The sequence below is a fragment of the Garra rufa genome, chromosome 15 (assembly GCF_049309525.1).
Source record: "Garra rufa chromosome 15, GarRuf1.0, whole genome shotgun sequence".
Taxonomy (NCBI): Eukaryota; Metazoa; Chordata; class Actinopteri; order Cypriniformes; family Cyprinidae; genus Garra; species Garra rufa.
Window position 1 is genome coordinate 28,991,252 of NC_133375.1, and position 21,473 is coordinate 29,012,724.

General features: G+C 37.5%; 1 protein-coding gene across 1 annotated transcript in view; it reads left to right on the plus strand.

Moving 5' to 3' along the window:
* The window catches only part of sema6bb (sema domain, transmembrane domain (TM), and cytoplasmic domain, (semaphorin) 6Bb), a 167,226-nt gene that overhangs the window by 78,564 nt on the left and 67,189 nt on the right, over window positions 1-21,473 (plus strand). Inside the window, exons 2-5 of the mRNA XM_073819067.1 lie at window positions 5,490-5,613; window positions 7,355-7,469; window positions 12,959-13,019; window positions 13,100-13,162. Coding sequence (XP_073675168.1) covers window positions 5,508-5,613; window positions 7,355-7,469; window positions 12,959-13,019; window positions 13,100-13,162 — 345 coding nt within the window. The 5' untranslated portion in view covers window positions 5,490-5,507. The remainder of the gene's footprint in view (window positions 1-5,489; window positions 5,614-7,354; window positions 7,470-12,958; window positions 13,020-13,099; window positions 13,163-21,473) is intronic.

Here is a 21,473-nt window from a genome sequence, read left to right on the forward strand (position 1 = left end):
ACATTCAAGGCCCAGAAAGGTAGTAAGGACATCATTAAAATAGTCCATGTGACATCAGTGATTCAACCTTAGTTTTATGAAGCTATGAGAAAAACATTTGCGCAAAGAAAACAAAAATAATGACTTTATTCAACAATTTCTGCCAGTTGCGTTTCTGTCTTTGCAGAAAGCTCTCGAATTTCATAAAAAATATCTTAATTTGTGTTCTGAAGATGAAGAAAGGTCTTACATGTTTGGAACGACATGAGGGTGAGTAATTAATGACAGAATTTTAATTTTTGAGTGAACTCTTTATTTAAAGTGTTAAAATTCACGGACAAAAAAGGTCTGTTGTGGTCTATTATGTTGTGTTTATAGTTACTGACTAGTTGTTAATTTGATACATAGATTATACAAATTATTATATTAGACAAATAAATGAAGTTTAAATAAAATTAATGAAGTTATTTAATATTGTTATTATTTATTGTGTGTAAATGTACATTTTTCTAAGCATTTTATTCCGTTTCATTTAAAAAAAAATCTGAATTATATAATCATTTGGCAATATAGTCAAACCAAAAATGATTCAGACACCAGATAGAATTTTTGATATTTTTTTTTACTAATGGGTACACAACAGAACACTATACTGCCCTACAAAGCAAAAAGGCAGTAACTGCATTTTTGGTCAAAAATGAGTTATTATCATTTTCATGTCATTCAAGGCATCCTTTGTTATGTGACAAAATATCTTATCTCAAATGTGTGTGATTTCGCAGCATCCTCATGGGACGGTTTTAACATTGGATAACAGGCTGGATGACAGGATAACTTTAGTAATTTTTCTCAGTTCTGCACTCGGTGTACTTACTGCCTTTTTGCTTTGTAGGGCAGTATAGTTCATCTATGTAAGTGAAGATAGCAAAATATAGTAAACTGTGACATATTATACTGTTAATTCTTAATACAGTGGGCTACCAGTAAAATTGATAAAAAATGTGGGACCAAAAATTCTTCAGACACTTTGACCTGACCATGTTTTGCTTAAGTGTTTTTCTTTAATTGCTAATGTGACCTTTTTACAACACAGACTGAATAAAATTAAGTTTTGATAGTTGTGTAAATATTGTCATACTAACAGTTGTCTGAATTGAGATGAATTTGTTCTGACACAGTTTGAGTTTTTGTGATATTTTATTACCATTTTCTAGCGAGCAAACTCTGATAATTTGAGAAATGTGGAAGGTGTCTGAATAAATTTTGGTTTGGGTGTATCTTTGAATGACTTTTTTCCAAATATGTCTTCCTTAAAAGTGCTAAAAGAATCTTTATTCAAATTTAAAGAACTAGAGTTGTTGAATCTGAACCAGAATCATGAGAATTCCCATCCCTGTTGGTAAAATATTGACAGCATTGAATATTAGTATGATATAAATGCACCAATCATGTTACCTGAACTGACTCTTCCACAAAACATTTGTCGTAATTAAAAGTGGGATGGTGTATGTTATATCCAAGCTTGTATTTACTTCACCCCCTCTGCATCTGTTTAGCTTCTTGTCCCCTGAAACTCTATAGCTCGGAGTTTCTAATTATGCTAATTAAATGCGTGAGGCCTGGCGCGTACTCGTAAATGATTAATTGTAGCAAGACAATAGAATCACTGATACCAACTTATGACAGCGTCTTCTAGTTTAAGCTATCCTGTTCCGTCTGCCTTCATTCCCCATTTGGCCTCTTTTCATTTTCTCTCTTTTTCTTCTCCTTCATGTAAGCCTATTGTTGGGCATAATTTGCTGCATTGGGTATTGAACTATTAGTGTGTGGGGCGGCCTTGTTCAGACTTCAATAGCAGGAATTCTAGAAATGTCCTGGAAAGATAGTTAGCCCTGATAAAACGTCACAAGTCATTTCACTATAGAAATAGACCCACAATGGATGTAGTTGTGTGTGTACATGTACATGTGTGCGTTTTGGACAGCAAGGCCACGCTTTGACAAATGAGAGCTGGCTGGTTTGCATTGTGTAACTCAATTGGCGTTTAGCCACAGGAAAATGAGAAGGCTTTTTTTTTGAATAAAGAAATCGAGGCTGTCGGATTTTAATACATGTACGTGTCGTCTTAACGCAGCGGCGCTGAAAAGCTCAACTGACGCTGATTTGTTTATGTTTGCACTGTGACTGTAACTAACAGCATTTCCACTAAAGTTTCAAAGCAAATGTTCTCAGCTTGTTAACACTCAAGCAGAGAGATAGCTGAGTACTACTCATTCTTATATTGAGTTTCATGCTATTGAAACCACTGACCACTGTGGAAAATATATCAGAAGTGCGTGACAACTGGCCTTGTTATTTGCCAGGTTTTCAGCCGTTCTTTTGTACAAATACAACAGTTCATTGTACAGTTCATTTAAAAGGTATGAAAAGCATGCTGTGCCTTTTCATAATTTTCTGGTTTTCCATTATTGACCCTTATGTTCTGTTGAGAGTGGCTTTTTGTTTTGTTCTGTTATGTTGTTCGATTTTCTTGATCTGTTCCTCTGGTATAATCAAAACACAGTATAAGTGTTATTGAAGTTTTAAAGGGTTTACCTAAAAATAAAAATTCTCTCATTATTTGTTTAACCGCAGTAAAGTAGATTTATATTTGAAGGTCAATGTTGTACTGAGTGTACATTTCTTTAAAAAAAAATACATTTTCATTGTATTTTAAACAACACAAGGATTTGATGCTTTTTTTTATGGATGAAAACTGAAGTGTTTGGTTGATCCACCAATTTTATGTATGTTTCCTTCAAGCTATTAAAATGGTGTTGGTGTCTTTCAACCCAGTAAAAGATACACACAATCATACATGTTTCATCTGTCCATTGAAATCTCTTTTTCAGACAGTACCATTACGTTAGACTATTACAGACGATACTATTGTGACAGTTCTCCAGAGCTTCTCTGTGCCTCTCTGAAGTGCAGAGGTAATTTTCCACATAGATTGCATTGCACTTTAATTTGAGTGACATTTGTGTTTCCATCACATCTCTTATCTTTCTGCCGTCTTTTTTTCAAGAGGGCAAGAGTTCTGAAACAATACAATACCTGTCTATTTTCAGGCATTCAATTTAAAAGTCCATTTCTACTTGCAGTAACTTTCTCAAGTACACACATATGCAGCCGCACTCATAAGTTCAATTAAAAAAAAACATGGTGACAGTGCTACAGTAGACTTTAAGGCAACATAGCTTATTTTATTTTGGAAAAAATGTACATTAGCATTCCTTTGGCTCCAATAGTAGAGCTTGAGGCTAGCTATGTAAAATCCCATTCATAGGATATTATTATTTGAATAATTACTTTAAAGGTCCACTGAAGTGCTTTGAAACATGCAGCACTATTCTATGTATTGACGTAATTTAAAATGAAACGGGAAGACAGGGTGGGATATATCCAGCAGTCCCGTTCCCTTTTTTTTTTAAATGGGCAATAGCTTTTAGTTTATATCATATATTTATAGTCATTGAGCTGGGTAAAGCTGCATTTGACAGCTAACGAGAGCCACAATCTCATCTATTTTGCATTATCTGTATATAAAATGGCATTCTGTGTAGAATATGTGTATGTGCGCTACGACAGTTTATGTTATACAAAGCAAAACCAGACTTTGTTCGCTCCAATGGAAATCATATTTACACTGTCTGTATCATTCCCTATCCCCTATATAGTGCACTACGTGCAATTCACTGTGCAGAAAATACAAATTCTGTGAACAAGTGACCAATTTCAGCTGCAGCTTCGAAGTCTATTTATACTGTAGGGAGCGGGATGCTTTCTGCTTTCTGGAGAGCATTTGATTGGACAGAAAGTTTGATGAGAAACTGAAGTGCAGGGTAATGTCATTAAAATCGTTGATCCAAATTGGCCGAAGGTAGAGACTGTAAGTTTTAAATGCTTCTATCTTCTGAATGAGAATTTTGTCATTGTTTTGGAGCACACTAGATTACAAATAACTTCAAGGCTAACATATTCATACTAAAAGCCGAAAAACATAGTTCAAAAAATAGTTCACCCAAAAATCAAATCAAAATTACAGTTTTTTGGGATTTAGTTATGTTTATGTTAGCCTAAAGGGTCTGTGTAAGCTAGTGTGCTCCAAAAATAATGACAACATTTGCATTTAGAAGATATAAGCATTCAAATTAGTCACTTTTGCCAATATGGATTAACGATTTTGATGACATCACCCTGCACTTCAGCTTCTCATCAAACTTTCTGTCCAATCAAATGCTCTCTAGATTTGTTTGCATCCCGCCCCCCTGCACTATAAATAGACGCTAAAGCTGCGGCCGAAATCGGTCACTTGTTTACAGAATTTGTATTTTCTGTGTGGTGAATGGCACGTAATGCACTATATAGGGGATAGGGAACGATTCAGACAGAGTAAATATGCATTCCGTTGGGGCGAATGAAGTCTGGTTTCACGTTGTGTCACACGTTGTGTCTCCGGTTCAGAGACACGATAGCATGGAGCGCAAGCACAAAACATATCAGATACATTTAAATTCTTTACAGAATGCTATTTTATATATAGATAATGCGATATGGAAAAGATTGTTGCTGTCATACGCTGTCAAATGTGGCTTTACCTAGCTCACCACCTCTGGCCAAAGCTGTGATATAAACAAAATGCTATTGGCTATTAAAAAAAGTGGGTGGGACTACTGATATGTCCCGCTCTGACTTTGTTTCAGTTCAAATTATGTCAACACATACGATAACAGCAAAGCAAGCAGCAAGGCCCAGAAAGGTAGTAAAGACATCGTTAAAATAGTCCATGTGACATAGTTCAAATGTAATTTTATGAAGCTACGTGAATACTTTTTGTGCACAAAGAAAACAAAAATAATCACTTTATTCAACAGTTTCTTCTCTTCCGTGTCAGTCTTCGATGTGCGTACAGAAGAGTACCAAATACTTCTTTGCTTCAAATCAAAGTTTGTGATGTTTTCATTCACTGAAGTGAAGTTGGTTTGGTTTATAGCTTATAACTCATTCATGAAGACGTTTTTAAAAATCCATATGGTATATACTTAGTGTGTAGCGCATTTCATATCTGTAATTTCTGAATGTTTATTTTGGTTAGGATGCTGCCTGTAGCAGTAGACAGCAGGACAGCTCTCTAGGTTATTAAACAGAGCTTCCCACTCACATGCGTTCCAGCCCCCTCCCCATTTCTGGCTCTGTGTGAAGCGCTTTTGTTAGACGTCCGGGCAGTTTAGTCCTGGGTCCCGTGTCTTTGATGACAGTTCTGTGACACACCACACCGAATGGACCATTAGGGCTGACTAGCACAGATTCTATTGGTGGATGACTTAATTACTGATCTTAATCTCTGGGGTGATGATAAAGATGCTTTGGAGCCCACCAGAGTGCTAGTTTGAATGTAACCAGAAATGTGTATCCCGCTAGATCTTCCGCCACCTCACCTGAATCTTTTCTTCATGTTTCTATCATAGTGCCGGAGCTCCACTACCATGACGACTGTGACCAAAGCTTTCATCGGTCTCTTCTGGCTCCTGCGGTTGGTGTGTGCAGTCTTCCCTGAGGAACCAGGACCTCTGAACTTTATCCCCACTGAAGGTAACGCTGTCTCCGTTTCACATGCAGCCGTCAGGATCAGGGTTGGGCCCCATCTGTGCTCTCAGATTTCACTTTCTAATGCAGAGCAGGCATGTGATTGATCACTCATCAATAATATCGATTCCATGCATCCCAGCCTAACTCATGCCGGTCTATCTTAGCTGAAAGATGAGAAAAGCGAGGGGGTTTATAACGCTCAGGGCAGGAGGATTAAGAGGCAAGGAGCTATGGGAGGCTCTAGGGAGAATCTTATCACATATTAAAAGAGAGGAACAAGGTTAGAGAAGGAGAATAATAAGCGGGTGTAAAGTACTAAAGTAATCGCACTTTATTATTAAGGTTAAGTATTTTTGGGGGAAATTTTAGATTTTGTTTGCAAACTTTCACCGAGCAATTGTAAATGTGACCACAGGGGTTTTCAAACTATCAAGCTGAACATATGCTCACTGCTGCTTCATAAGGAAACACGATGCATTAAGAGCCGGGGATAAAAAATTTTGAATGTAGATGTACATTTTTCTTATTTTGCCTAAATATCATATCAAACATCAAACAACTATCTGATTTTAGTTGTTTAATATTTGAAATGTAGTTGTTTCTCTATAAGGTACAAACGTTCACTGATGCTTCAGAAGGAAACACGATGCATTTAAGAGCTGGGGAGTGAAAACTTTTTGAAGATCAGGGTAAAATTAACTTTTCAATTTTGTTTAACTTTTCTTTTTAATTTTGTACTGCCCTTCAGAAGCTGCTTACATATATCCCAGAAGACAAAATAAGTTAAATTTACCCTGATCTTCAAAAAGTTTTCTTCTGAAGCATCAGTGAACGTTTGAACCTTATAGAGAAACAACTACATTTCAAATATGAAACAACTAAAATCAAAAAGTTGTTTGATAATTTAAATAAATTTAATATTTAAAAATTTCCGTTAACATTTTGAGGTTGCAGGTTGTATTTTTTAATTAATTTATAAATAAAAAAAATAATAAATATTTATGAATTAAAAGTTTATGGAATGTATTTTCCCATTTTTGAAATTTAATTGTATGTTTAATTTATTTTATATCAAGTCTTGCCTTGATGCTTTCCTACTTTCAGCTACTATTACATTCACTAGCACTCTCCATTCTATTTCTGTTTTATCTTTTTGTTTTCTTTTTATTTATTTAATATTATTTACCCTCTAACACTAGCATTCTCTGTTCTTTTTTGTTCTGTCTATTTGTTTTCTTTTTAATTATTAAAAAAAAAACTTGCTACATGTACAGCACTTGCACTAACATATTATTGCTCTTTTGTTTGGTTGCTTCTATTTGTAAGTTGCATTGTATAAAAGCGAATGCTTAATGACTAAATGTAAATGTACATTCAAGTATAGAACCAGATAGCTGTTTATTACTTGAAATGTTACATTCAAATTGACCAAATAATTAATGTCAGGTAACAAGCTTTAGGACAAATGTAATTTCTCAGTACATTTTACCTCTCTGGTTACAACACTATTTGACTAGGCCAACAGATGTGGAGAACAGACTTTATCTGTGAAAACCACTCAAGAGCAACTACAGGCAGCTGTCAGCATTTTTATCTCAAGTGTGACTCGCGAGTGATCGAACGCCTCTCGCCTTAACGGATCACCTCACCCACACCCATAAGTGGAATGAAGAGATGATACAATCCTTCTGTCAACCCTTTCCTTTTATCACTCACTGTCTCATCTACCTCTTTTCTCCCTCAGTGGTGAGAAGGTATCCTGTGTTTCTCGGACGACCCCATCGCTCAACTCTCAGACAGGAGCCCTTGCACATTCAGAGGATCCTGCAGGTCAATCGTACCCTTTACATCGGAGCCAGGTAGGGTGTGAAATAATGCTGATTAGCATGTGCGTACTCTGTAATTACCGTTATATCCGCATCTGTAATTACCTGCACAGAGACGTGTGTTTAAGTAAATTATGTGACATTCAAAAACAATCTCTCTTAAGATCAAGAGTCTGAAAGGCTGCTTCTTGTAGATAGTAATTAAACAGCTTTCAAAGCTATTTAAAGCGATAAATCAAATAAAAAATGAGGATTCTGCCATCATTTACTCAACTTTGTGTTGTTCCAAGCTTGTATGGCTTGCTTTGTTCTGTGGAAGACAAAAGAAGATATTTTGAAAAATTGTTTTTGACCCATTGACTTTCACTCTTTAAAAAAAAAAACTTTGCTGTTAAAACAGTTGAACAAATCTTCAAAGTATCTCTTTTTTATGTGTTAATTGCAATAATGTCAATTTTGGTAATATTATTTATTTATTAGGTTTTTTTATACATTTATTTACGCATTTATTCATTTGAATTAATTTTACTTTTTAGTTTTATTTGATCCCTTGACTTGATTTGCTAATTCTGGATACAACTATATTCAAATACCAATCATAAAAAAATTAACATATTTTATAGTTCTACTTTTAATTTTAAGTTGTTATGAAGATAGTTATTTGTTATTTAATGGATTTTAAGTTGATTTTTGGGTTATATAAATATAAAATCTGGACACCTGTAGGCTTTTGAGGATTTTGGGGGTCACTGGGTCAATGATGTTTTTACTTTCTTGCATTTTTTGCCTACCTCACAGCAGCCAGGGTTAGGAATAGATAAACAAAAATAAAACGTCATTAGGTTTGGCGCTTTACAAAAATAAGCAGTTTTTGTAAATTTATGCAACATACTTCCCAAAAATGGCTGGCAAGTCCACTGGGAGAGTCCAAACATATGGTGATAGTTACTGAAACTTGTAGGGGTCCAGAGGGGAGGCGTCGTACTCTAATAAAGGCCCTCATACTGTGTCAGGAAATGACCTGCCCGCTCGACCATGTCAAAATTAAACCTCAAGAATTAATATATCACAAAGTGCCATATGACTTTGGCTCTCTCATAAAAAAGGGCAAAAGTCTTTGGCCTAAAGAACCTCAAGACTCGATTGACTATTTTATGCACACTTTCCAACATGGTGCCACTGTGGCCAACGTAATTTGATGAAATTCAAGCCCCGCTGTGTACAGTCAGCAAACTGTATGTACCTATCAGTGTCTGAAGTAAATGGAAGTGTTTGCCGTAGCCAACAGAAAATGACCTCTGTGGAAAAGGAGATTTATTTAGCCAATGACTCAAGAGGGAGCTTTCAATAACAACGGCAACGCCGAGTGAAATAAAAAGGAGGCAATACTGCTTAGGAGCAAGGGGAGAGAGAGAGTCAGTGAAGTTTCAAGTCAAGGATATAGACAGCCGGGATTGACTGAATAAAGTCTGCAACGGCGTGCTCAAGTGCGATAAGGGGTGCAGGCGGGCTAAATCCTGTTAGCATTAGCATAACTGCTCAAGACCATGCCCCAAGAAAGCGGCCAGCCTCTCAAACCCTTCACAGTATTACCTTGCCAACACCTAGTCAGGGATGAGAGGGCTGAAGTATTTTATTAAGCACGCTCAGAAATTTCTGGACTCCCACACAAGTGACTGCCAACTAGCCCTAGACTTGTCAAGGGAAACAAAATCAGTCCAGGCCATAAATAAATACACCTATAAGACAAATGAGGTGTTTCTTTTGCGATCTGTGTAAATAATTAACGCTCCGTGTAACTGAAGGAGGGCGAGTTAGATTGCCAGCGGCGACCTGGTTAAGTCACATTAAATCAAGCCTCAGCCACCTCGTAGTATTTGACCTCGTCGGGAGGTCAAGTCTTTCAATTAGGCTCAGGAGTGAAACTCAACACATTCCACCCTCGAACCTGTCACTAACGGTGCAGGACAGGTTCCGGCTGACCTCTACGGTCATGGAAACACCGCCTGACTGACGTACGGCCTCCAATGGTGCAGAGAAATGAATGATTCGGCTTCCGCGAGAACTTTTTGAGACCTCCTGTAGTGCTACAGTTGACAAATACACTTTCTCTTTTAGCTGTCTCCTTCATAGCTGGTGTTAAATATAGTCAGGCCCCCATGAGAGATCCTGAGTCTCTCAGGTCCCTTTTCTGCTTGTCAGTATGGTCATAAATTTGTAGCACTGAATGAGGGCATAGTGTTGTACCAAACATGCAGTACTGCATAATACATCTCTCAGCATTCCTGCATGAGCTGATAAAATATACAATGAATGCAATGTAAGTCGCTTTGGATAAGTGTCTGCCAAATGCATTAATGTAATGTAATAATACAGTAAAGGTGGCCAAAGGCACTCCATTATTCAGACATTCTACCAATCTTGAGTGAAGAAAGATAGAGTGAGATGAAATCAAAGAGAAAAAGTTAGAAAGTTACAATCCATTACTATGTGGCATTGCTATGTGATTGCTAAGATGTACTGTATGGTTGTTTACTGGATAAAACCAAAAGAATCTATGCCAGTTTTCTGATGTTTTGGTCTCTATGACTTGGGTTTTATATTCTGCCAGCTGGAAATTGCAATTCAGATTCTCTTGGACAGTAAAAAAAAAAAAAAAGTTGAAAAATGTTTGGTGAATATGTTGTCGTAGTTTACTGCTACGGTTCAAAACAAAGAATCCAATCCAATCCATCCATCCAGTGTCGTCTCTCGATATGGCTTGGGCTTTATTTTTTATCTGCCAGTTGAAAATTGCAATTCAGATCTTTTGGAAAGTTAAAAAAAGGAGAAAAAGTTTGGTGAATGTGTTCTCATAGTATATTGCTAGAGTTGTGCAAAATTCTGAATTGAAGAATCCAGTTCGATCCCATGTATTCATCCCAGCCCTACTATCAATCCATCCCAATCCAGTCCCATACATCAGCCATCCGATCCATCCATTCATCCCAATCTGTTGGTTCATTCCTCTATCTCTCCATCCATCCATCCATTCATCCCAATCCCAATCCATCCATCCCAATCCAGTCCATCCAACCATCCATCCCATACTATACATCCATCTATCTATCCCAATCCCATCTATTCATCTATCCTAATCCAATCCATCTATCCCTACTGATCCATCAATCCGATCCATCCACCTATCCATCCATCCATCCATCCAAATCCCATCTATTCATCTATCCCAATCCAATCCATCCCTTCATCCATCCCCACTGATCCATCCATCCATCCATCCCAATCCAGTCCAGTCCATCCAAATCCCATCCATCCAAATCCCGTGCATCCACCTATCCATCCATCCAAATCCCATCTATTCATCTATCCCAATCCAATCCACCCATCCCTTCATCCATCCCCACTGGTCCATCAATCTGATCCGTCCATCCATCCCAATCCAGTCCAGTCCATCCAAATCCCATCCATCCATCCATCCAAATCCTGTCCATCCATCCATTCAAATCACATCCATCCATCCAAATCCTGTCCATCCGTCCATCCCAATCCCGTCCGTCCGTCATTCCATCCATGCATCCATCCAAATCCCATCACTCCATCCCAATCCCATCCATCTGTCTATCCATTTATTCATCCCATTCCAATTCTATCCATCCGTCCATCCATCTGTCCATCCGTCCATCTTAATCCCATCCACCCATTCTTTCTTCCATCCATATCCAATCCATCATCCCAATCCCATCTACCCATCCTTCCTTCCATCCATATCCCATCTTTCCATCCCAAACCCATCCACCCATCCTTCCTTCCATCTGTCTTTCCATTCCTCCATCTGTCCATCCATCCAAATCCTGTCTATCCATCCCAATCCCATCCTTCCATCTTCATTTCTGTTCTTGTAAAAAAGATTTTATTCTACTTCAGAATTCAAATTCTACTTAATTGCATTTGAATTGCAATTCTGCAGGAACTGAACTGGGATTTAAAATTAATTTTCAGTTCAAATCAGAAAGGAGCACAACCTTTGGTTTATGCGCATATCATCTTACTGAATAAAAATATCCACCTCAAGCAAGTAGGCCTACATATTGTTTTTATGCACGTTTGGAAATAGTACTTACATCTTGGTTTTTCCATCCAGCATTTTTATGTGATATATTTTTAAATTCACATAACAGTATGTAGATGGAAATCCGGTTATTTATCCCCATAACACACTATGCAAGACGAGTTACATGGTGAAATCCTAAAAGAAGATAAAAACTAGAGTTTGTGTACAAGATTAAAAAAGAAGAAATGGAAGACAAAAAAACATTTAAAGATACAAATAGAGGTACTGATAAAGAAAGAGTTTTTACTGGTGCCTGTCTGTTCTATTCTTGCCAATGTTCAGCATGTCTCGTTGTCTGGTAACCTTGTCTAACTATAAAGCCTGTTTTTATATTTGTGTAAATGTAAGAGTACCTCTGAACTCCAAACAGACCTCTTGCTTTGCTTTACTGCATGGGTTTTTGTATCTGCTTAAAGTTTGTGCTCTCTAAATAAGGCAAGTACTCTGTAAGTGTATGATAATTTTAACCAGGGCACTTAGGGGCCGCCCTGTTCAGAGAGGGAATGGCCAAGGGGGATTCATTTTAACAAACCACACGGAGAGGAATTAAATAATTCATAGTCAGTCTCTTCAGACTCTCTTCAACACACAAACACACACACAGTCTACGTTTTTGTTGATATGTCCACAGAGCAGTGATGCAGATGGAAGGCTGTGAAAGATAAGATCAATACTACTGCAATAACATGGGCTGGTTTGTGAGCTTGGCAAATTCACAGATTACAACATTTCAGACAGAAAAGAGAGAGAGAGAGACACACACACAAGATTTGAAATTCTCCAGCTCTCTCATCGGGCCGTGCGGCAGCTCTTAGACCTTGATCAATATTCAGGCATAAACCACGGTACTCTATAACACCAAACGCACCATGATTAAAAGAGATCAGATTCATAGAGACTTTAATAGACACCGCAAGGTTATAGAAAGATTATTAAAGTGGTTGCAGGAAGTGCTATAGCACTGGATGCTGTGCTCAAGATGAGGAGCTGCATGCAACATGCATGCGGTGTGGGGGTGGGTTATGAATTATGGAGGGGAAATCAGGCATATCATAATGCAAAGAATCGTGATTATGTAGGACGAGCTGTGGTGAATCGTTTAACTGAGTGTTTGCACTGAGACGGCGGATCAGGGTGAATTAATGTAGGAATGTAAGAATGTAATATTAATTTGCTAAACATTTAATGAATAAAGTACATGTTATGCTTCAGTATGTGAGGCTGAGGACTTTGACTCTTTAAGAGACTTTTCTTGTTTTAAGCATACACCTCATGTTTTAAATGTATATTTAATGATGTTTAGATGATTAAGACATTTCTGATCAAGATAATTGTTTTGTAGTGTCGTGTTACTGTGCTGTGGTGGTTCACAGTCTCTCGCTCTGTCTTTCTCATTGTGCTTATGTGTCAGAGATGACCTTTTCCGAGTGGAGCTGGACAACGTGGTGGGAGAAGAGATGTTTTACAGCAAGGTGAGAACAGAAAATACACACATACATACTTTCCGCTGGAAATGAACAGTTCCTTATTACAGATGTTCCCTCTTTTACAGAAGAGGACATGGGAATCCAACAAAAATGACATCAGAATCTGTAGGATGAAGGGAAAACATGAGGTGAGTGGATGTTGTCACTAACTCGGGCACATATTTACATTTTTAGTTTCACATTTCTATTATTTAGGCATTTCTTAAAAGGGATAGTTTATCCATAAATGAAAATTCTGTCATTAATTTCTCACCCTCATGTCGTTCCAAACCCATAAAACCTTCGTTCATCTTCAGAATCCCAATTAAGATATTTTTGATGAAATCCGAGAGCTGGCCCTGCATAGACCACAATGCAATTGCGCTTCGGAAGAAAATAAATTGTTTAAAAAAGCTGTTATTTTATATAAATTATTCTCGTAGCTTTATAAATTTACGACTGAACTACTAATGTTACGTGGACTATTTTAACAATGTCTTTACTACCTTTCTGGGCCTCGATTGTGTCAGTTGCGTTGCTGTCTATGCAGGGTCAAAAAGCTCTTGGATTTCATCAGAAATATCTTACTTTGTGTTCTAAAGGTGAACGAAGGTCTTACAGGTTTGGAATGACATGAGGGTGAGTGATTAATGGCAGAATTTTCATTTTTTGATAAACTGGCCCATACAAACACACACTTATATCAACAACACTGTTAAAAGTTTCCATCTTTTCAAGTAAAACACTTATATGTGCATGTCACATTATTTGTGCCCCTGCTCGCACTTTAAGGTGCCATCACAAGAGCTGCCTGTGGCAAATATTCAGGAAATCTCTTTTTTTCTGTGCTGCGTGGCCTTGCAAAATAGAAAGGGGTGTCAAAAGCTGCCAGCAGTCCCCACAGCTGCCCACGCATGACCACCGCAGATATCTTTCTTTCACACACCCTTTTTTGCTTCATCTTCTGGAATGCTGGGTATTTTGTCTGACTTCAATGAGAGTGTAAGGGAGTTTTTATTGAAAGGTGTCTGTGTGGGAAGAGTGAAGGATGACTTAATCCCCTCCAGGCGAGAAAAGAGTGAAAAAGAGAGAAAGCGACTTATTTAACACTGAAAGTGACACCTGACATTGAATCTGGCTAAAAGCGCGAAAGACAAAAGCACAGCAGAGAGCAAGTGAGATGAGACATACAAAGGAACGGAGAGAGAAAGCGAGCTGCTGTCCCACCTGTCTGCCCTAGGGATGGACGAAAAGACTGAGAGAAAGACCCATATAAATGGGAGGAGTGAAGGGGTCAGTGAAAGAGAAAGAGAGGGTGGACAGGAAAGATGTTAAACGAACAGTTCATCCAAAAAAGAATAATCCGTCAGCATTTACTCAGAATAACATAATTTAAAGAGATGGTTCACTCAAAAATTATTAACTGACCCTCAAGCCATCCTAGGTATATATGACTTTTATCTTTTACACGAATACAGTTGATGTTATATTAAAAAAAAATTCTGGTTCAACCAAGCTTTATAATGGCAGTGAATGGATGTTGAGATTTAATAGTCCAATAAAGTGCATCCATCCATAATAAAAAGTGCTCTGCACAGCTCTGTGCTGTTAACACAGGCCTTCTGAAGCAAATTGATGCATTTGTGTAAGAAAAATATCTATATTTAAAACTTTAACTTCTGCTAACTGTAAGTCATGACATAATTTTAACATTATTAGTAAGCTTCTCCTTTAAAGCAGCTAGAATAATGGAGAGATTAAGGGCAAGAGAAAGAGGGAGTGTTGGGAGGGAAAGGAGAGAGAGAGAGAATTGCCCTCTTACAGTTAATAAGTCTGCAAACATGAGAGGTCATGCAGAGATGAACGAGAGACGAGACAAGCTCTTAAACAGAGCCCAAGATCTCACACTGAGTGGACACGGATACACACACACACACGTCTGCACAAACACGTGCTCTACACCCTTACACATCGTCCTCTAGTCCTCCTGTGTGAGTCCTTGCGTTTGTCACTGTGATACATTTGCCACTAGGGTAATTGGTTTTGGTAATTAAATGTTTCTGCACGGCTGATCTAAGAGGCCACGCGGCTGTAATTGGGAGGGAAATTCAATCTCCACATCTCTGCCCCTTTCATCTGGATCTGCAGGAGGCCATTTTGGATCTCCAATGAATGCAGATGCGGTCTTTTCTCTCACTGCAAGTGTCAAAAGCAACTAGGTTCATGTACACATACTGTATGCACACACACACCGGGACTGTGGAGCTGGTTTAATGCAAAGCAACTGGGGTGCAGCCAGCGCATACAGAAAAGAAATTCCGTGCCAATTCTAGACACATTATGATTGACAGCACTTAGACAGATTGTTTCGCCGATAATGTGCTGATGCAGCTCACTGCGCTTCCAATTACACACACCTGCAAGGATGTATTGAATATTTAAGAATCAAATAACCTACAAGATAATTAAAGTGAAACACTTATACAGTACATTCTCTTTGTGTAATAGTAAAATAATAAGTATTAAATTGAACATAAATTTAAATAGAATATAGAACTCTGTGTATGTGTAAAAAAATCAATCAGAATGCTGAGTTCATAATATAGATTCTGAATCTTAGTAAACCATTCTAAACCTGAATTCTGATTTCTCAATAAAAGTGTATTTTTACACACTATCATTTCTGCCAATATCTATCTATTTTGAATTCTTTATAAATAATAAAAGTAGTAATAACAACAGTTTAGTTAAATAAAACTACCCAGCAGGTTGGGTCAAGCATTTAACCCAATCGCTGGGTCAGATGTATCCAGTCACTGGGTTTGTCCACATTTTAACCCAGCTTTTTTTAGAGTGTAATGTAAATGAGCAAATCCAGGCTAAATATGAATTCTAAATCTAATATAGATTGAATATAGAACACATAATCTGTCTATGTGTAAAGAAAATCACCCAGAATCTTAATTCTTAATATAAAAGAACCTTTTGCAACATATATTCTGAATCTTAGTGAACCTATTTGAAATTAAATTTTTATAATAGTGTTTTATAGAATTGTTTAGATTTTAAAAGTTGTGTAGCTATTCCAGCCTCTAGTCGACCATTCTGAACCCAAATTTTGAATTTGAATTCTCAGTTGAAGTTGTATTTATTCTCAACATCAATGAGCCTCTATAAATCTGAATTCTAAATCTAAAGGATCCAAGCTGCATATTGAATTCTGAAAACACTAAATTGCAAATCTAAGAACCGCTTTGAATCTGGATTCTAAATCTAAGGGTGATTTCAAACTAGCACTTTTGGTGCACACCCGAGTTCGTTTTGATGTCAGAGTTCAGAGCTGTTTTTTGTTTCCGCAAAAAGTCACTCTCGCATTCTTTTGAACCTTTGCATATAGTCGTGCCTTACATACACCTTACAGAATCTACAAACTGTTGATCATTTTACCAAAATAAGAGGTTATTTTTTTATTTAGTACTGACCTAAATAAGATATTTCACATAAAATACATTTATGTATAGTCCACAAGAGAAAATAATAGTTGAATTTATAAAAATGACCCCATTCAAAGTTTACATACACCTGATTCCTGATGTTTTTTAAATGTATTTATTTTTTTGTTTGTTTATTTAGTGATAGTTGTTCATGAGTCCCTTGTTTGTCCTGAAAAGTTAAACTGCCTGCTGTTGTTCAGAAAAATCCTTCAGGTCCCACAAATTCTTTGGTTTTTCAGCATTTTTGTGTATTTGAACCCTTTCCAACAATGACTGTATGATGTTGAAATCCATCTTTTCACACCGAGGACAACTGAGGGACTCATATGCAACTCACTGATACTTGAGAAGGAAAAACAATGTAAGTGCCAGGGGTGTACACTTTTGAATGAAGGTGTGTACATTGTTATTTTGCCTAAATATCTTTTTTTTTTTCATTTAGTACTGCTCTTCAGAAGCTACAGAAGAGACTTACATTTTTCTCAGAAGGCAAAACTAGTTAAATTTACCCTGATATTTAAATACATCTTAATGTATTGTGTTTCCTTCTGAAGCATCAGTGAGCATTTGAACCTTCTGTAATAGTTACATATGAGTCCCTCAGTTGTCCTCATTTCAAACATTTTTAAAATCCGAATTGCAAAAACGAAAAAGCAAGCATCCATTGATGCCGTAACTGGGAAAACAGCTGCCAATCTGATGACGCAAATGTACCATGGTGCGGAACCAAAAAACACAGTATGAACCAGGCAATAGACCCAAGTGTGAAAGCAACCTAAGTGGAAGCACACGATAGCTAATCACATCATGCTTCGCTTCGCTTGTTAGTATCCTGTTTGTTGTTGTTTGCTCTTATGTTTTTGTCATGTTAATTTGGGTCTGCGCCCTGACAGGTCTATTTTGCACATTTAACACACTTTTAGAACACATTTCATTCCCTAGTCCTGATTACAGTACACCCAGTCTCTCGCACTTTTGAATCCTTGATTGCTTTAGTTAGCCTGCTCTCAATGTTGTTGGTAGCCCATGGTGTGTTCACCAGCCATCAGCGTCAAAGTGTGTGAGGGGGCGTAGATTAGCCCTAGAGCAAAAACACAAACACACACAACCCCTCTCTCACACAAACACAAAACTTCAATCATTTTCTCCCCACTTTTGTCCACCGCTTGCTTTCTTTCCCTTTACTACATAAAGTGCACATCCTACACAACCACAAACACACAATTCTCTGGCAGATTTGCACTAATTTAGCCCCTGCTGTTAATGTGGTCCCTGTCTGACCAAGGCTGCTGTCACTGCAATTACAAACAGAATTCTAGAGATGACAATATTGCCACGGGAAAGATCGAGACAGAGAGGGGAAAAAGAGGTCCCTGCCAACTTTCTTGTGCTCTTTCCTTGTCAAAGCTCTGCAGTAGTTTCTCTCCGCTCATGGTTGCAAAACGACTCAGTTGAGCATGTAATGGAAACTTATGAGAGTTAGCTTTGCTTATTGTAAATATGACCCTTTTATTATGAGGAACAGTGTCTGAAGTGGTTAAGTGGACACGCAAGAGATTAGTTACCCTCACAGGTGATAAAAATGTGCAGAATTGTGCAGTATCCAGTCAGTTGACTGCTGTGTAACACCTAATGCCATGTTAAACGCATTTTGGAGTGACAAACCAACCTGAAATCCTTAGTTTTAAGCAGTTTGAGCGGTGCTTTGTTTTTCAAATTGGCATTGATGGCAAAAATAGAAACTAGGCAATCAATAACATGTTCTGTTTATTGCTTGTTGCATTTGACAGTGTTATTGTTAACTAAAACTATAAACGAAAAATGCCTTTGTAACTGAAATAAGTTGAAACTTGAATTACTAAGCTGAAACTAAAGTCAAAATGAATGAAAGCTGAATAGAAATATGAAATACAATGAAATATGAAATACAAAGTAATAAAATGAATAAAAATGGCAAAAGCACATAGCAAAATTACTCAAACTGAACTTAAATAAAAGCTAATTGGAAATATTAATAAATAATGTAGTAATACACAACTAGTCAAAAGTTTTTGAACTGTAAGATTTTTTTTTAAGAATTCTCTTCTGCTCACCAAGCCTGCATTTATTTGATCCAAAATACAGCAAAAGCAGTAATATTGTAAAATATATATTTTACTATTTAAAATAACTGCTTTCTATTTGAATATATTTTAAAACAATTAATTTATTTTTATTAATAATTAATTTATTATTAAAGTAATTTATTTTTGCGATCAAATCTAATTTTTTAGCATTAATTCTCCAGTCTTCAGTGTCACATGATCCTTCAGAAATCATTCTAATATGTTGATTAACTGTTCAAGAAAAAAAATTGGGAAAGAAATTATAGAATTTAAGACTTTTATTTAGCAAGGATGCTTTAAATTGATTAAAAGTGTTAACAAAGACAACTTATGTTGAAAAATGTTTTTCTTTTTCTGAACTGTCTATTCATTAAAGAAACCTGAAACCTTTTCTTAACAAGATAGTAATAATACATGTTTTTTGAGCAGCAAATCAAAACATAAGAATGGTTTCTAAAGGTTTCTAATGGTTTCTACATTTTAAAACCTATTCAAATAGAAAACAGTTCTGCCCTACAAAGGCAAAGTGCAGTAACTACGCCAACACTGAAACGGAGAAAAATGCCTTTAAAGTTTTTACACCACATCCCAGCCAACATTTGTATGTGGGGCCCATGTGGGTTTGAAATGGGCTGAAAAATGGGCCCCATGTAGGATTGTCCGCGGGTTCCATAATGGCCCTATGTTAATTGCCCACATGGATATCATATAGGATTGCACTCGCCACTAGGTGGGACCTAACTGGGCAACATGCACAAGACCCACATGGGTCCCAGCTTTAACCCAGCTAAGTTTTATATGTGGGGCCAATGTGGGTCTTAAATGGGCTGAAAAATGGGCTCTATATGGGATTGTCCGCGGGTTCCATAATGGCCCCATGTTAACTGCCCACATGGATTTCATATAGGACTACACTTGCAGCTAGGTGGGACCTAACTGGGCAACATGCACAAGACCCACATGGGTCCCAGCTTTAAACCAGCTAAGTTTTATATGTGGGGCCAATGTGGGTCTTAAGTGGGCTGAAAAATGGGCTCTATATGGGATTGTCCGCGGGTTCCATAATGGCCCCATGTTAACTGCCCACATGGATTTCATATAGGACTACAATTGCCGCTAAGTGGGACCTAACTGGGCAACATGCTTAAGACCCACATGGGTCCCAGCTTTAAACCAGCTAAGTTTTATATGTGGGGCCAATGTGGGTTTTAAATGGGCTGAAAAATGGGCTCTATATGGGATTGTCCGCGGGTTCCATAATGGCCCCATGTTAACTGCCCACATGGATTTCATATAGGACTACACTTGCCGCTAGGTGGGACCTAACTGGGCAACATGCTTAAGACCCACATGGGTCCCAGCTTTAAACCAGCTAAGTTTTATATGTGGGGCCAATGTGGGTTTTAAATGGGCTGAAAAATGGGCTCTATATGGGATTGTCCGCGGGTTCCATAATGGCCCCATGATAACTGCCCACATGGATTTCATATAGGACTACACTTGCCGCTAGGTGGGACCTAACTGGGCAACATGCTTAAGACCCACATGGGTCCCAGCTTTAAACCAGCTAAGTTTTATATGTGGGGCCAATGTGGGTTTTAAATGGGCTGAAAAATGGGCTCTATATGGGATTGTCCGCGGGTTCCATAATGGCCCCATGTTAACTGCCCACATGGATTTCATATAGGACTACACTTGCCACTAGGTGGGACCTAACTGGGCAACATGCACAAGACCCACATCGGTCCCAGCTTTAACCCAGCTAAGTTTTGTATGTGGGGCCAATGTGGGTTTTAAATGGGCTGAAAAATGGGCTCTATATGGGATTGTCCGCGGGTTCCATAACGGCCCCATGTTAACGGCCCACATGGATTTCAAATTAGATTGCACTTGCCACTAGGTGGGACCCAACTGGGCAACATGCGCAAGACCCATCTTGTTCCCAGATTTGGGTACTACAAGGTTACTACATGGGCTGAAATACGGGCTGTAACTGGGATTGTCCATGGGTTCCATGCTGGCCCCAGCAACTTATGCATGGGGCCAAGCTAGCAATCATCTGGGTTCCATCTAAAATAATATCAACACCACACAAATAAATTTTTAAGGATTAAAGCACACAGTGAGATTAAAATATTTTCAAATTTAAATTTTATTGAAGACACACAAGGACAGCATTTAAATAAGCAGATTAATGTCAGATTAAAGGAATAGTTCACTAAAAAAAATGAAAATTTGATGTTCATTTGCTTACTCTGAGGGGATCCAAGATGTAGGTGACTTTGTTTCTTAGTAAAACACAAACAAAGATTTTGAACTGAAACCATTGCAGTCTGTCAGTCATATAATGGCAGTCAATAGTTACCAAATCATTAAGAGTAAAAAAAAAACATGCACAGACAAAACCAAATTAAACACTGTGGCTTGAGACGATGCATTGAGGTCTTGAGACACATAACGATGGGTCTGTACATGTAACTGAACAGCATTTATATCATTATTAAACTCTGATCCACCGGAACATTCAGGTGTATGGAGCATAGGGGTGGGCGATATGACCTAAAATTAATATCACGGTATTTTTCATCTTTTGAACGGTGACGGTATAATATCACGGTATTACTTTTTTGGTACATTTTGGGAGGAGTAGCCTGTCCTGTCCCTTTAGTATGTGAATAAAGTTAATATTTTTTATAATATAATAAGTAAATGGTATGTATCCTTATCAAAAAGAGACATGGGAGAGTATTATCCATTCTCAACATATTTATTTTGCAAAAAACCTAAAGATCTTACTTAGTGTACAACAAAACACAAATTATTTTTTATTGAAATTTAATTTCTGCAATATATATAACCTT